The 15,027-nt window shown below is 37.6% G+C and overlaps 1 protein-coding gene across 1 annotated transcript; it reads left to right on the forward strand.

Moving 5' to 3' along the window:
• The first annotated feature begins 5,251 nt into the window (after positions 1–5,251).
• Positions 5,252–14,264, forward strand: LOC124351135 (transient-receptor-potential-like protein). Its single transcript, XM_046801894.1, has 24 exons — positions 5,252–5,289; positions 6,031–6,091; positions 6,363–6,484; positions 7,519–7,630; positions 7,701–7,778; positions 7,846–7,902; positions 8,070–8,212; positions 8,353–8,554; positions 8,721–8,906; positions 9,287–9,376; positions 9,453–9,597; positions 9,664–9,816; positions 9,951–10,206; positions 10,359–10,427; positions 10,502–10,566; positions 10,812–10,935; positions 11,006–11,201; positions 11,490–11,505; positions 11,583–11,746; positions 11,950–12,010; positions 12,078–12,230; positions 12,324–12,582; positions 12,658–13,230; positions 13,490–14,264. The coding sequence occupies exons 2-24, from the start codon at positions 6,032–6,034 to the stop codon at positions 13,995–13,997; spliced, it is 3,792 nt and encodes a 1,263-aa protein (XP_046657850.1). The 5' UTR covers positions 5,252–5,289; position 6,031; the 3' UTR covers positions 13,998–14,264.
• The last annotated feature ends 763 nt before the right edge of the window (positions 14,265–15,027 follow it).

Below are 15,027 nucleotides of genomic sequence, written 5' to 3' on the forward strand. Positions count from 1 at the left end.
CATGTTAAGGAGGTTGTCGTGATACTTCGTCAACCAACGTGCATAGTTTTGGTGGTTGAAAGCGAAGAAAAAACTAGCGTACTGGGGTAACAGAAAACATATAGTTGATGATTGCCTGTCCTTACTGCTCGTTCAAGCTGGTGGTAAAAACCAACGAGTTCAATATAGGTCATCACAAACTTGGCAGTTAATCAGTGGTCCCCATTTATCGTTTGCTTGCAATACAGTTCAACTTTTTCAAACAGTTCGACGAGGGTTGGTGGGAAAATGTCTTCAATTTTGTTACACTGAAAATCTTCTTCTTTCAAAATAGTCAACTGGGCATTAACTTCAATGTCGATCAATGGATTGTTCAGGGAAGACAGAAATTCTTGAATTTGAAGACTCTCTAATGCAGCCGCAAATATCGGATGAATCCTTTTACAACTTTTACAACTTGTAAAGTTGCTGTACTGTACCTTTTTGTTACAAATAAACTTGAAACTTTGACTTTCCGTGAAGTTATCTCCTCGTTTTCCATAACAAAGAACGTGTTTCTAGGGATCAAGGGTATCAAAGTAATAAAATCACCTATTAATAAATAAAAAGGTTTTTTGAGAGAATCACGCTATATTTGTTCTATGAAGTTTGGGAAACATTTAATTTCATGATTGTCCGTAATTTTTGTTAGCAGGATTTTTGGGAAATAACATGGAAACTTCAAAACAATAAGATGCAACATAACATCTAAAAACAAATTTTACGTTTGGCTTTCCTTTTACTACTCTTTTGACGGAAAATAATACATACACTCTCTTCATATAACATTAACATAAACAAAAATACATACATATATAAAATAACATACACATCTTGGTGATCGATCTTTTGCAAAGGTCGCTCCATCCATCTGGAACCGACTCCCTCTTGCTGTTCGTAATGCCACCACACTCCCCAAGTTTCGCTCTCTTTTATTCAAACACCTTTTCGATTGATGTGTCTTATGCTTTTTCTGTGACTTTTTACCCTGACTGTACTTTCCGCGTCATTAGAACTTAATTTGGATAATGCGCGTTATAAATAAATCAAATCAAATCAAATCATAACATTGTGGCTTAATAGTTTTCGAGCATAAGTTAACAACGTTTGAAGCGTCGCCATTTCGAATAGATAGTTTCCAACAAGAAAGTTAGCGTCGCCAATCAACAATCTAGTTAGCCCTATGCCTAGAATTAGAAAGGCACTTGTCAAATCGGTCAATTGGATAGGAGCAATGCGAGAGACTCCGTGGTTATTTTCAGTAAAACATGTGTCGGCCCTTGGTATGGTCGGAAGATGATTTACCCCAAAACAAACGAAACCACCCTCGCACAGCTCCAAAATTCTATAAATGGTTTGGGATTGAGAAAAAAAGGTTCGTGAACGTAAAAAACTTACTGTCCGTATTGTGTAAGAAATTACGTTTGATATTTTAATAGAATTATTTACCCTTTGCTTATTGTTTTGGTGTACAGTATCATGGACTACTTTAACTAAAGGACGGGACTCTTCGGCATTTGCTTTTTTTTTTGTCGGCCATGTAAAAAATTTTTCCGGGAGAATCAGAATCGAAATTTAAAAATATGTATTGTTTTACCTAATGTCCGTATACCTAATATGTACGGTTATAGAGATATTGCAAATTACTTTACGGAAAATTTGAAAAAAGACAAAACACCGGTGCCATCTATGAACCAGGTACCCTAAGCTCTTTGAGTTTGCAAGCAGTTACATGTAAAGTAAGAGAGACCACTCTCTTATCTCTAGTCTTCTGACATAGCTGCCTAACTATTTTTCAACTTGTAGCGTATATTCCTAAGAGCTTAGAGTGCTTGGTTGCTAGATGGCACCGGTGTTTTGTCTTTTTACCCCTACTCCTGAAAGTAAAATTAAAATACTTTATTAATTAGTTTTTTTTTTACTAAGTTTTATAAACACAGTTGGAATCAGCGAAAAAAACTGCATTTTTTCGATGTTCTCCAGTAATTATCTCCTGAACAAACCCCACCCGACTAGTTTTAACACGGCGAGATAGGCGAAGAGTCCCGTTCTTTAGTTACAGTAGTCCATGACAGTATCCTACAAAAAAATTCGAACGGCGATTTTTTTGTTTTGAGGCACCTATCCATATGTCGGGAAACTGTTTGGCTTGGAGGAGCAGGGAGCTGGGAGGGAGCGGGGAGGGCTGGGAGAAGCAGACGATTCTTGAAGAAAGGATTGTACCTACGTTAAGAGTCAAGCGTAATAAAAATTTTCGTTCTGCTATCGGCCGCAGTGGTGCGCATCGTCGTAAACTGCGCACGACTTTTTACTCGACTACTACTTTTTCGTTGGAATAACATCTACAGAGCTAACGCAGGTCTATTTTTTTTAAGTCGCGTTTTCCTAGCCCTAGCCGTTCAACTGCAAAAAAGGCCAAAGTGGCCTAATTTGCATAAGATCCTCTCGTCTTTCTAACGACTTTTATAACGGGTCATAAGTACTTCGTAAAATTTAAAAAAAATCTGAGAAAAATCAGAGGTGTTCTCACTACCATGGTGTATTAGTATGGTGGGGGAACTTTGGTTGGAATCGGCTATCTCGAATGAAGCCAGTTTCCGGACAAGAGGCGGAGCTTAGTGCAAAAGTAAAAATTCTTAACAGCCAATTGCAGGGCTGGTCGGCTATTGTCAGTGCCCTCTATGAACCAAAATACTTATCTTTTGTAAAATAATTCGTCTGTAAAATAGTATATTAATTTAACTTTTTTGAGGGCAGACATAAACCGGTTGACGCAGTGGTTAGCGTAATGAGCTTCGACTTTAAAGAGTCAAAGTTCGATTCTTATATTCAACACATATTTTTTTTCTATTAATTTAAAAATAATTAAAGCTGGAAAAATAATACTTAATTACTGTTATTGACTCGTTTTTTACGATTTTATAGCTTCATAAGTACATAAGCAAAGTGCAATCGGACTTAGAACATTTTCAAACCGTTTATAGCTCATAGTTCACCCAATTGTCCACCAGGCAGCGCTGATCATAGCCGACCAATGGCTTCAGCCGGTTCAGCCGAGATAGCCGATTCCAACCATAAGTTCCCCCACCATACTAATACACCATGTCACTACCTCTACCTACAGTACCTACCAGAAGTTTGGAAACGCGCGAGAAGAGCGGCTCAGCGGAGAAAAGCTTATGTAAAAAGCCGATTTTCGCCGCGTTCCCAAAAAATCGGGTTTTTGACGGAGGGTGTTGAAATTTTTTTTGGAAGTAGCCATAATGGTTGGCTACTTCCTGAATTTTTTTCAGATTTTTATATCTAAGGGGATGACATCTACAAATGGATGTAAAAGTTTGAAAACACGCTGTAGAAGCGTATTAAAAAGTGGCTACTTTGCCGCTTTTTAATTAGAGAAAAAATAACCCTACAAAGACGCCAAAAAAAGAAAAATAAAGAGTTTCGTTAGTTCTATGACAAGTGTCATTTTCAAATTTTTTAAATTTCATTTAATATAATGAATTTCAAATTGAAAATGAGATTTGTCATTTTTGCCCATTTCTCCCCTTCCATCCCACCCCGCGGTGTTGTCGCGATTTCTCCTTTGTTTCATTTTCGTAGGAAGGGTAAATATCGCCTACTAGAGCAAAGGCAAAAATTTCCCACCTCCGAAAACACATTATTTTTATATTTGCAGTCGTTGATTATCCTGAGCCATTAATTACGTTAGCAGACGATGGTCAACGGCATAATAATTTCTCGTTTCACAACGATGTTCTCCAATCAGATGCTCTTCAGCTGTGGGAAGGGACTTTGCCTGTAACAGACGACAATCAATCGATAGAAAACATCCAACATTGGAACAGGTTCGTTTTTCGACGCCATATTAGGCTCTTTTATTTGTAGTAACTTTCCCTTTTTCATTTACACCTCTTCAGCCTGCAATAACCGCTATGTTACCAGACGACGCAGTTTGGCTTAACATGCATCCAGTGGGTACTGAGTCTCAAAGCGCAACACAACTATTGCAGCGTGCCACCATGGTTCAGCCGTTGGAGCCTGTTCTCGCTTTCAACCCTGCTGCTGCTGGAGTGCCAAACCCTGATAAGTCTACCGCTTTTCAGCATGACCAACAAAATAGAGCAAGAGGGCGACCTAAAAAGACGCAAACAAACTCTGATCCCGTCGCCAACCAGGCATCAGCTCCAAAGTCTCGAGGCCGGCCAAGAAAGACACAGATGACAACAGATATCGATGCAAGAGGTGAGAAGAGAAAAAGAAACCCACAAGCGATACTGGCAACAAGTACTAGAAGAACTAAGCGCCCATCTTGGCTGGTTGACTATGAGGAATAGGGAGTATGATTATGATGTTTAATTGTTTCGTTAGTTTTATCGTTTTAAGATAACTACTTTTTTCTAATTGCTTTTGTGATTAATTGAATTTTGTGATCTGTGCAAAATTTCTCGCCGTCGTTAATTAATTTTTGATTTATTCCCTCTGTTTTTTTTTAAACAACGCCTTGATTTATGACATTCAAATAGAAATGACGTTATAAACAAAAGTTACAGGGATATATTTAATAAACAAACACGTGGGAAATCAAGTCGGGGGGAAATCGCATTATGTCGGAGTAAATTCGGGAACTGTCGGGGTAAAATCGACCTCTGTCGGAGTTTTGTCGAGGTCTTGTCGACTTTAAGTTTTGTCGGGTGGATATACCCTTGCCAAATTTTCTTGATCCAATCTTAAGAAAAATCAAGGCTGTCCGGGATCCGATGCGTTCCAGGATTTGACCGGTTCCTATGAATGTATTTTTTTTTTTTGTAGTTGACTCAAAGAAAACTCTGAAAAAAGTGTTTCTTATATCAATGCAGCACATTTAATTTATCGTGTTATTTAAATAAATGCACGCTAGTAGTGTTCCGCGCGCGATTGAAGAATGAAGACGCATGCGTGTGTGAATGTCTTCTTGACAGAGCGAAATTATTTTGGGGCTGTAGACCCAAATTATACAAAACCAGGAAATGAATATGTGATGCTTCGTCGGATCTCTAGCACCAGGTTGAGCTAAATAAGGACATTAATTCAATTAGTTGGGGACATGAATCCTCACAAATGAAGCCTGGGTGATACCACCCACTCCAACACCTTCACCCACTTCGTAGTGGCATGTGTACATAATCTGATTGTTTAATATTAAATACCCAAGGTCGCTTGCTTTCTCCCTGTATATAAGAAATCCAGCAATTCTGTTCACTAGTCAGTTACGAATTCTTCTTCATGCAAGTGAGCGTCAAGTTTCTTCATAAAATCACCCATATATAAATACTTGGAAATTGGAATCCATCGCAATTTTACAATAGAACTTTATTTGATAATTTTAGTTACATAAAATAAAGTCTTAACATTATAAATATTTTAAGTGATTTTTCAATAGTGAATATAGTTCTAATTAAAATCTGTTGTATATTAATGAAAACCGTATCTCAGAAATGATAACTTCATTAAGCCTCAGAAATGGCTTTTATATTTATCTATTATTGTATTCACACTAGAAAAAAAATTATGGAAATACTTTTTTTTTTTTTACTGTAAAAACTTCGTTTCACCACGAGTCCGTGACTCAATCAGAATAGATTTTTGAGTTTAGTTTTTGCGGAAATAGTAATTAGGATTTGCATCTAGTCGTAATGCACGCAATTTTGTGCGTAATCTAGTGAAAAAATGATTGTCTCAATCCGCCCTAATGTCCTATAATAGCTGAAAAAATTTATTTATTAGCGAAAAACAGAACGGGGGATAGCAAAAAAATCATAAAAGTTAACCTATTCTCTTTCATACCTAAGCTTCAGTTAAGCCTACATTTGAACGTTTGTTTAAAAAATATGTTAATAAATATGAACACAATTAAGAAATTTTTATCCTATGCTTTTGACAGTTTCTGAAGTGAAATAAGTAAACCTGGATTTAATTATTGTTCGTTAATATTTTTTGTTTCTATTATTATTCCGGATTTTGTTCGAAAAGAATGGAGAAACCTCCTAACAAAGGTGACGACGTCGTCCCGCAGTTCAGCAACATCGAAGAGGTTTCCGATTTTCTTACTCTTTTTTTTTAGTGACTCACAACTGGATTGAAAGAGCTTTTTACTTTTTACCCGCTCATTCTCTCCGCGAGTCTCCTAGCGTTCTAAGTTAGCGCTGCAGTGAGCGATTTCTGTTTTCTGTCTCTGCCTTTTAGCAAAATGAACTCTTATGAAGGAGAAGTCATTTTTTATTTCTCAGAGATAGAAATTAAGTATGGTACACTGACTGTATACAGTCTTAAAATAACTTTTTTTTTACGAAAACGGCTTTCAGGGATGTATACGAACAGAGAGCTTTCGTGACCTTAAGATGCCTATACTACCCAAATCATTGACACTCGAGGAAAAAAAATTCCTGCTAGCAGTTGAACGAGGAGATCTCACTACTGTTAAAAGGTAATCGTTCATCAAAAATCAAACAACTCAATTCATGGTGCACGGAAAACCAATTTTTGGCTGATGGAGAAAATAAAGTATTAGGATCATTGCAAATTCTAATGTGATGGATGTAGACAAACCATTTCCTTCGATGATAATGATTGGTGGTAATCACGAACACACACTTGATTTAACATTTTTCTCCTTCTTAAGACATTCCGCAATGCTCATTTTGCGGAAACGGAATGCTTTTGGCGTTTAATTCGAACTGACGTATAATGATTAAAGTGGAACGAAATCGTAAAAATTTGTTATTGCCAGTAACTAGAAATAATTTGCCTCCAAATTTCATTTCCTATGTTTTCGTTGAAAGAAGACCATGAGAAATGAGTTTGCAGAAAAGTGGTCGTGTCTGGCAAAAACTAGCTGACCAGATATAGTTTCATCACTTCCACAAATGAATTTTTTTTAAATACTAAAAGTGAAAAATCTGAATGGAAAACTTTTCAGCCTAAGGGGACTCGACTTGAAAAAACACTATGAATATTATAACAAATTATTGGGGCTCATGTAAAGTAGAATTCATATTTTGATTCCATGAAAATCTCCCTGGTATATTGGGTGTATGTATGTCAAGTTTCAGTAATATCTAAAAGAATCTAATTAGTTCTCAACCACGTTCTCAACACATCGCCGTCGAATGAATTTACTTGGACGATGATGATACCAAGTCGCAAGACAGAAATCTTTGTTTTTTTGTGTTTTTTTTTTCGTTGCACGTAACATTACGTTGATAATCACAATTATAACTGTGATTGCAATCACAAGATATTTATTTCACAATTAATAATTGTGATAAGGATTAATCAGTTATACTTACTTACATCAATGATATGCGATTTAATTGCTTAATAATTATAAATGACCACTTCAATTCATGATTATGCTTATTTACAGTACCGGTAACAATTTCAATTTTATAATTTGTGTGTGATGTATAAGTTATGTAATGTATTTGTAATTTGAAACTTGTCTCAATACTCGTGTATCAGAATAATCCACCGAGTTAAGCGAGGACTTTGCGGTAATTCCATTAACTTGAACTGCGTGGATCCTCTAGGACGAGGGGCTCTCCTTATGGCTATTGATAATGAAAATTTACAGGTTATAATTACATTTTTAGGAAACCAATCGAGGTTTAAAAAACTAATCGATTACTTACCTTTTAAACTAGATGGTGGAGTTATTGGTAGTGATGGGGATTGCCACTAGAGATGCTTTGCTTCATGCTATCGACAAAGAATTCGTTGAGGTAGAGAAAAAATGACCAGTGCAATAAAAATGAGTGTTGAAATTAAAGTTTTTCAAATTCATTTCAGGCCGTGGAGCTTCTTCTGGAACACGAGGAGCTCATTCATAAAGAAGGAGATCCATACGTAAGTCGTATTTTTTTAACGATTTAAAATGTATGTTTTAGCAATTTTCTATTAATAACCAGCATATAACGAAGTACGTAAACTAATCAGTTGCGTTTTGCGTGCCAAAACTCAAAATTCAAATTATTAATCTTCTGTATTTTGGTGTCTTTACTATTTGGTTTCAGAGCTGGGAGAACGTAGATCGGACCACTTCTTCTTTTACTCCTGATATTACCCCTCTTATTCTGGCAGCGCATCGTAATAACTACGAGATTCTTAAGATTTTGCTGGACCGTGGAGCAACAATACCAGTCCCACATGACGTTCAGTAATTTTCATGTTATTTTTCTCATTTTAGTAAAAAATTGTGTTCAATCAAATTTTAGGTTAAAATTATGAAATTATTATTTTTCCATGATTTAATGCCACATTTTTTAACTTTTAATCTTTATTTTGTTTCCAAATAAGATGTGGCTGTGGCGATTGCATCCGCGGTGTTCTGGAAGACTCTTTGCGCCATTCCATGTCAAGGATTAACGCGTATCGAGCACTTTCGAGTCCTTCGTTGATTGCTCTTTCTTCCAACGATCCCATCCTAAGTGCCTTTGAACTCAGTGTCGAATTAAAACGATTGGCTTACTTGGAAACTGAATTTCGTCAGGAATATATGGTAATGATGCATAATCTAGGGTAGATAATCGAAGATATCGTGACGCTGATTTTAATAAGGGAACAAGCTAATCAACTTCTACAAATCTACAGTTTCAATTTTTTTTTTTATTAGCTTTCGGCTTGTGACGTTGAGAACTGAACAAATATTTGTTTGCGCATTTTAGGATTTAAGGCGTCAATGCCAACAATTTGCATGCGACTTGCTTAGCCACACACGGAGTTCCAGCGAGCTAGCGTTTCTCTTAAATCACGATCCTCACAGCCACAGCAGTTCTCTACGTGATATTGATAATGTTCAAGAGATGAAACTGACCCGACTTGAACTCGCAATCGACCAGAAGCAGAAAATGGTGATTATAAATATTACTGGCATCATAACATCACGTCCGTATATAACGATGATGATGTGTGCGGTTAATCGATTAAATAACATATAATTAAATAACACATTTCGTCCGTTACATAAATAGTCTGTCAACTTTGATAACCATTAAAATTTTTTTTTGTTTGGTTTTTAATTTTTAATTTGTGTTATTCTCCTGCTGGGTTCTAAGATATTCTAATTCCTATCCTAATTCCTATATCTTTTTCCATCCGCGTTTCTGTCCGGTTGCGTCATCTATATATTTGATAAAAATTGTCGCGATGTGTTTTTTCATTTTTCTTTTTTTAACCGTTGGCATGGTTAAGAAATTCATAAAATAATTAAGTTATGTTTTCCTCCTCTCAGTTTGTAGCCCATCCAAACATCCAGCAGCTACTGGCTGCCATATGGTATGAAGGTTTACCGGGATTCCGTCGCAAATCTCCTCTCCAAAAGGTGGTTTGGTTCTGCAATGAAACGTGCTTTAAAATTCTTTATGAACATTTAAGTTAACTTTTAATCCTGTCCGTAGTTGGCCGAGATCACATTAGTCGCTCTACTCTTCCCCCTGTATTGTGGATTATACATGATTGCTCCGTTATCTTCTTATGCTCAGCTTATGCAGAAGCCATTCATGAAATTTCTTATTCATGCATCTTCCTATCTCTTCTTCCTTTGTAAGAAATAATTAAAAACAATGCAAAACCATTAAGAGCAATCAAAATTCGCGATTATTCCCACAGTTTTGCTAATTTTGGTTTCGCAACGGTTTGACGTACTTGTCGTCGAGCTTTTGGGTACGGAAACGATGCGAAAAAATTTGGAGGATCAACTGAGACGTCAGAGAGGCAACTGCCCCACGTTCCTCGAATGCTTCGTTGCGGTTTACGTCATAGGTAAAACTACATTTTTATTTTAAAAATTTGTCACTTTAAAGGCTCTATCAATCAGATTTCAAGTACAATGAATAGATAGCATATTACCCGAATTGTATTAAACACCTTATGAACTTTACTTAATGGAAATTTAGGATATGTGTATGAAGAGCTTCATGAAATGTGGAAGAATGGTGTCGGGCGTTACATAAGAAATCTGTGGAACGTGATTGACGTTTGCAGAGATTTATCGTACCTTCTGGCTATGGGACTCAGAACGGTTGCTTACATCCAGCAGCAGAATGAAATCCGTGACAATCCGGCAGCAGCTTATATACCTCGCGAAGAATGGGACGCGTTTGATCCTCAGTTAATCGCCGAAGGAGTCTGTGCCATGGCAAATATCTTCAGGTATTGTTTGATCCGTTTTGATCAAATTTTTGATCATTTTCTTTTCGTGCCCGACCAATATAGTACCGGTATCCTACCTATCGATATCTATGCATTAGGCCCATTGATTTTTAATTTTTAACTTTTAACGGTGGTATATTTGACGTTTTCAGTGCACTGAAGTTGGTGCATCTCTTCTCAATCAATCCGTATTTGGGACCTCTACAGATTTCACTGGGACGGTAAATTAGATCATAATTTTCTAATGCAATTATGTTTGGTCCTGCATGTTTGACCGGTATTTCACATATTTCAGGATGGTTATTGATATCGTCAAGTTCTTCTTCATCTACAGCTTGGTCTTATTCTCTTTTGCTTGTGGTTCGTATGATCTTCGATTGTTTAAAAAAGAAAAAAGAAATACTTTATCTGATACCCAAGGATAAAGTATTGCATTAAATATCTAAACATCAAAACATCATTAGATCTAAAACATGGGCATAGCGCTAACAATAAGGCGTAGGTCAGCACGGCCCAATAAATAAATACACATATGCGCTAACGATATGTTATTAGAAGATTATGTGATGTAAAATTATTCCTGTTATTTGATCGTTAATTTGCAGGGTTGAATCAGTTACTCTGGTACTTTTCTGATTTGGAGAAGCAAAAATGTTTCGTATTACCTGGTGGGTTACCGGACTGGAACAAAAATGCCGATGCCTGTGCCAAGTGGCGTCGATTTGCTAAGTATTGTCATTTATTTTGTGAATTTTTCTTCATTTCCTCAGGTATCGATAGCTTTTTTCTTTTAACACAGTTTGTTCGAGTCATCGCAATCCCTTTTCTGGGCCAGTTTCGGTTTGGTAGACTTGGGCAATTTTGAACTTGCCGGCGTCAAGAGCTACACTCGTTTCTGGGGCATGTTGATTTTCGGAGCTTACTCCGTAATCAACGTGGTGGTTTTGTTGAACTTACTCATCGCCATGATGTCCAATTCCTATTCGTTAATTACGGTACGTTGTGAAGAATTTCAGCTCTTTTTTTTATAAACCTGGACCAATTAGTGTTCGGTAAATCAGTTTTACTTCTAACGGTTTTTGTGAAGTCAGTTGAAACTATAAAAAGTATAAACACTCGGTAGACCTAATTAATTTGACTCGACGAACTGGACGGGTTCTTTCCTAACGGTATTTACTAGACTTATAGATTATTACTTCGCTCAATTTCTTGCTTTCTTTCTCTTTCTCAACAAGAAAAATTTGAGTAACTTATGAACTTATATTCATCCTTTAATATTCCAGGAACACTCCGATACAGGTAATTATTATTAATTGTTGTATATAAATAAATGTAGTAACTGCTGGATACTAACCAGACTCACGGTATGTAAACAGAATGGAAATTCGCTCGTTCAAAGTTATGGATGAGCTATTTCGACTCGACGGGCCACACACTTCCTCCACCTTTCAATCTCATACCGACACCCAAAAAGATCATGCGACTCTTCTGTCGTAAAACCAGCAAATCTTCCGGCAAGCTGCGTCGTACTTCAACTAAAGTATGTTACGTATAGATATTAGACCCTATATTATAGGGCTATCATGCAATAATTACATCAGATTGAGTCCTCCTAAAAATTATAACACTTCGATAACAAATCGTATGTTTCTTTTGTTTTGGCTGTTTTCATTAATACGACGACGATTCCTGATTTCAAAATTTGACAAAATTGTTCACAAGTAAAAGTATCGAATTTATTAGGGACGGCGTGAGAGAGACTACTGTTACACTGCCGTCATGCGTTCACTCGTTTGGCGCTATGGTAACATTATAAAATATTTTGATGATTACTTTCAAATTATAATTCGCACAAAAATTTCCCTCGATAGTCACCGCAATGCACAGACAACAAGAAATGTCTCAAGTGACGGAAGATGATGTCAACGAAGTCAAGGGTGACATTTCAACGCTGAGATTTGAGCTGCTCGATGTCTTCAAAAATAACGGAATGGATATTTCTTCGGCCAACAAGAATTCCAAAGGTTTTTTACCAACAATGATCACATTAGATATTTCATTTTCACAAGTTTAGCATGCACAGGCTATTCATGGCTGATTATTATTGTTTTGTGTAGCTGCGCTGGGTCGCAAGATGAGAATTTGGGAGCGTCGGTTGCTGCGCGATTTTCACGTGGTGTCAGTTGCTGGGCTAGACGAAGAAGATCAAGATGAATCGAATGACTGGTCAGGGCGAGGCTCATCAAATCACGGCGAAGAAGGAAAGGATAACGCAGCCGATAAATTCCGAAAACTGGCGAGTGTAGCTGTAGCCATGAATGCGGCCGGAATATCGCCGGCCGTGGCGTGCGTCAAAGGCCGCACCATCAAACCCTTGTAAGTTGTAGTAGTTATGTAACAGTCAACACCGTGTGCAGCATCAACCATCTTCTATAATTTCTTAATCAACAGGTCTCAGATTGGCAAATCGATGAGTAACGAGTCATTTAAGAGCTCTCAGAACTTGCGCAAGGCCATGGAGGAGGCTCAGCGTTTGACGGTTGTATCACCGACACCGGAGCCCTCTCCTCAGCATGGCAAATATTCCGGCACGGACATCACTCTACCTGTTGATTCCGGATCCAGCGTTCTGGAGCTGCTTCGCAGCATGTCCAACGAAGAGATGAGGGAAGATGATGAAGAAGAAGAGGAAGAAGAAGTCCAAAACGATCGCCATTACGACAAAGAAAATGACAAGAAAAAGGAACCGTTTCCTTTTTCCATGAAGAACATGCAGTCGAATCAGTTGGCGGCTGCTGCTGCAGCTACGTCTTCGTCGACAGCGTCCAAGCGTGACGAGGTCGACGTGAAAAAACCGTCAGCCAATGTTGACAGCGCTGCGCAGGAAGCCAAGATCCAATTTCGGCCCACCAAGAAAGCGCCTTCCCCGCCATTACCCGATCTTAAACCTACAAACGTGGCGTCGACTCCCACTACCGAAGTAACAACAAGTAACAGTCGCAACATCAGCGCTTTGCTAACAAAGTAAGCAAACTCACATCGATAAAATTATTACGTTGTTGATCTATTTCCCAATTGCGATATTTTCTCTGAATTATCCCTTCTAAAATTACTGTACGTTATTCCATTCATATTTAATTATTCAGATTATTTCGTTCACACTTTCACATTCACTATTTATTGTTTGGGTGTTATATAATAATAACGGAATCATTGGAAATTAATATCTTTTTACAAGTTAATTCGAGTTCGTTGATTTGACCTTTCCTCTGAATGATTATAGAATGGAATTGAAACCTTCCCACAACAACACTGGCGTCGCCCTATCTGAAGACAAAGTTTCTCTCAAGTCTGAGGTCCAACAGCAGGACTCGAAGGGAACAGACATTGGCGGAAGCGGATTGATGCTATCGGGTATTACCAATGTTGCCAGCAGTCGAGCCACAGTTCAAGAAGCGGATTACGCAACGACTGTATCGAAAAAGGAAATCATTGCGACCGGTGATACGCCAGCGGCTGGTATCTTCAAATCTTCTTTTTCGTCAGAATCCGGTGTCCCTTCGTCCTCAACAGCGCCTACTGCTCAGCAGTCTTCAGACCCGCCATTAACTGATGCGGCTGCTGCCGCTGATCGAAAGTTGCCGATTCCGAGTCAGAATCCACCAGTAGCACCTATCGGGAAACAGCCACCCCCTAAACCGGAGGACGGGCCCGCAAATCCGACTGAGAAACCGACTAACGCTGACGGCGTCAAAACCGTCAAACGTGAAAACAGCAAAGGCTGGTTTTAATAGTAGATTGTAGCGCGTGACATTTTACGATTCCATTCTCTGTAGCTTGCTGGCGGCTGGCCGTACTAATAAGCTGTTCCGTAAACTATACGTATTCTTACTATAATACTAGTCTGAAAACAAAATGATATTCAATTATATTCAAGTAGAGTATAGATGGCATTCTTATCTAGAGAAATGAGGCTATGTCATCACTGTAACATGAGCGTAGCATCAGTACTCTGACGGTTTGAACAATACACGATACGAAAAAAAGATAATGTTTTATTTTGTTAAATTCGACGTGAAGAAGTTTAGAATTCTCACAAAATATTGTCTTATAATACTCTTTTAAGAAACATATGTCGGTGAATGAACATTTCATCCCAAACCCCTTCTATACATACACGTGTATTTTAATACCCAGTTATATTAAAAAGCTCTGTTTTGTCGACGCACCAGCCTTAGGCGGAGTTTTGATTCCCAGTGTTAAAATCGATACACATAAAAAGCATGCAAACATTTCATAATTAATTGGTTTTTTTAAATTAGAGATAAGACGGTGAGGTATAGGTATGGCGCAAATGCAACTTGTCTAATAGAAGAGTTTTCCAACTAAAAAAAAAATGTATAGCTTATTATTTCAATTCATAAAGTGAAATATTTAAATATAACTACAGTATACCTGGAATTAAAAAGAGGTTAAACAAAAACTGACAAATACATGGCCGTGTTAAGCGCTTGACGATTGGACACGTGACGCGAATATGTTATTTAAGTTGGTTCAATTAATTCATCGCGCAGAACATTGAGTTTTTGTTGAAAAGACGGCGATACTATAATCAATACAAACGTGTTTTTTACTTTTAAAATTTGCTATCCGGTCAGACTACTTTTGACTTTTTCCAAATTGAGAAATGTGACATTTGTGCACCACCGATGCCAATAAAAAATTCGTTTACCATAAACGGGGCATATTTATACAAATATATTTATTCAACTTCCGAGTAAAGAAGAGTGATGTACGGAAGACTGTGCGCACAACATTTGT

This window comes from Daphnia pulicaria, chromosome 7 (assembly GCF_021234035.1).
Source record: "Daphnia pulicaria isolate SC F1-1A chromosome 7, SC_F0-13Bv2, whole genome shotgun sequence".
Taxonomy (NCBI): domain Eukaryota; kingdom Metazoa; phylum Arthropoda; class Branchiopoda; order Diplostraca; family Daphniidae; genus Daphnia; species Daphnia pulicaria.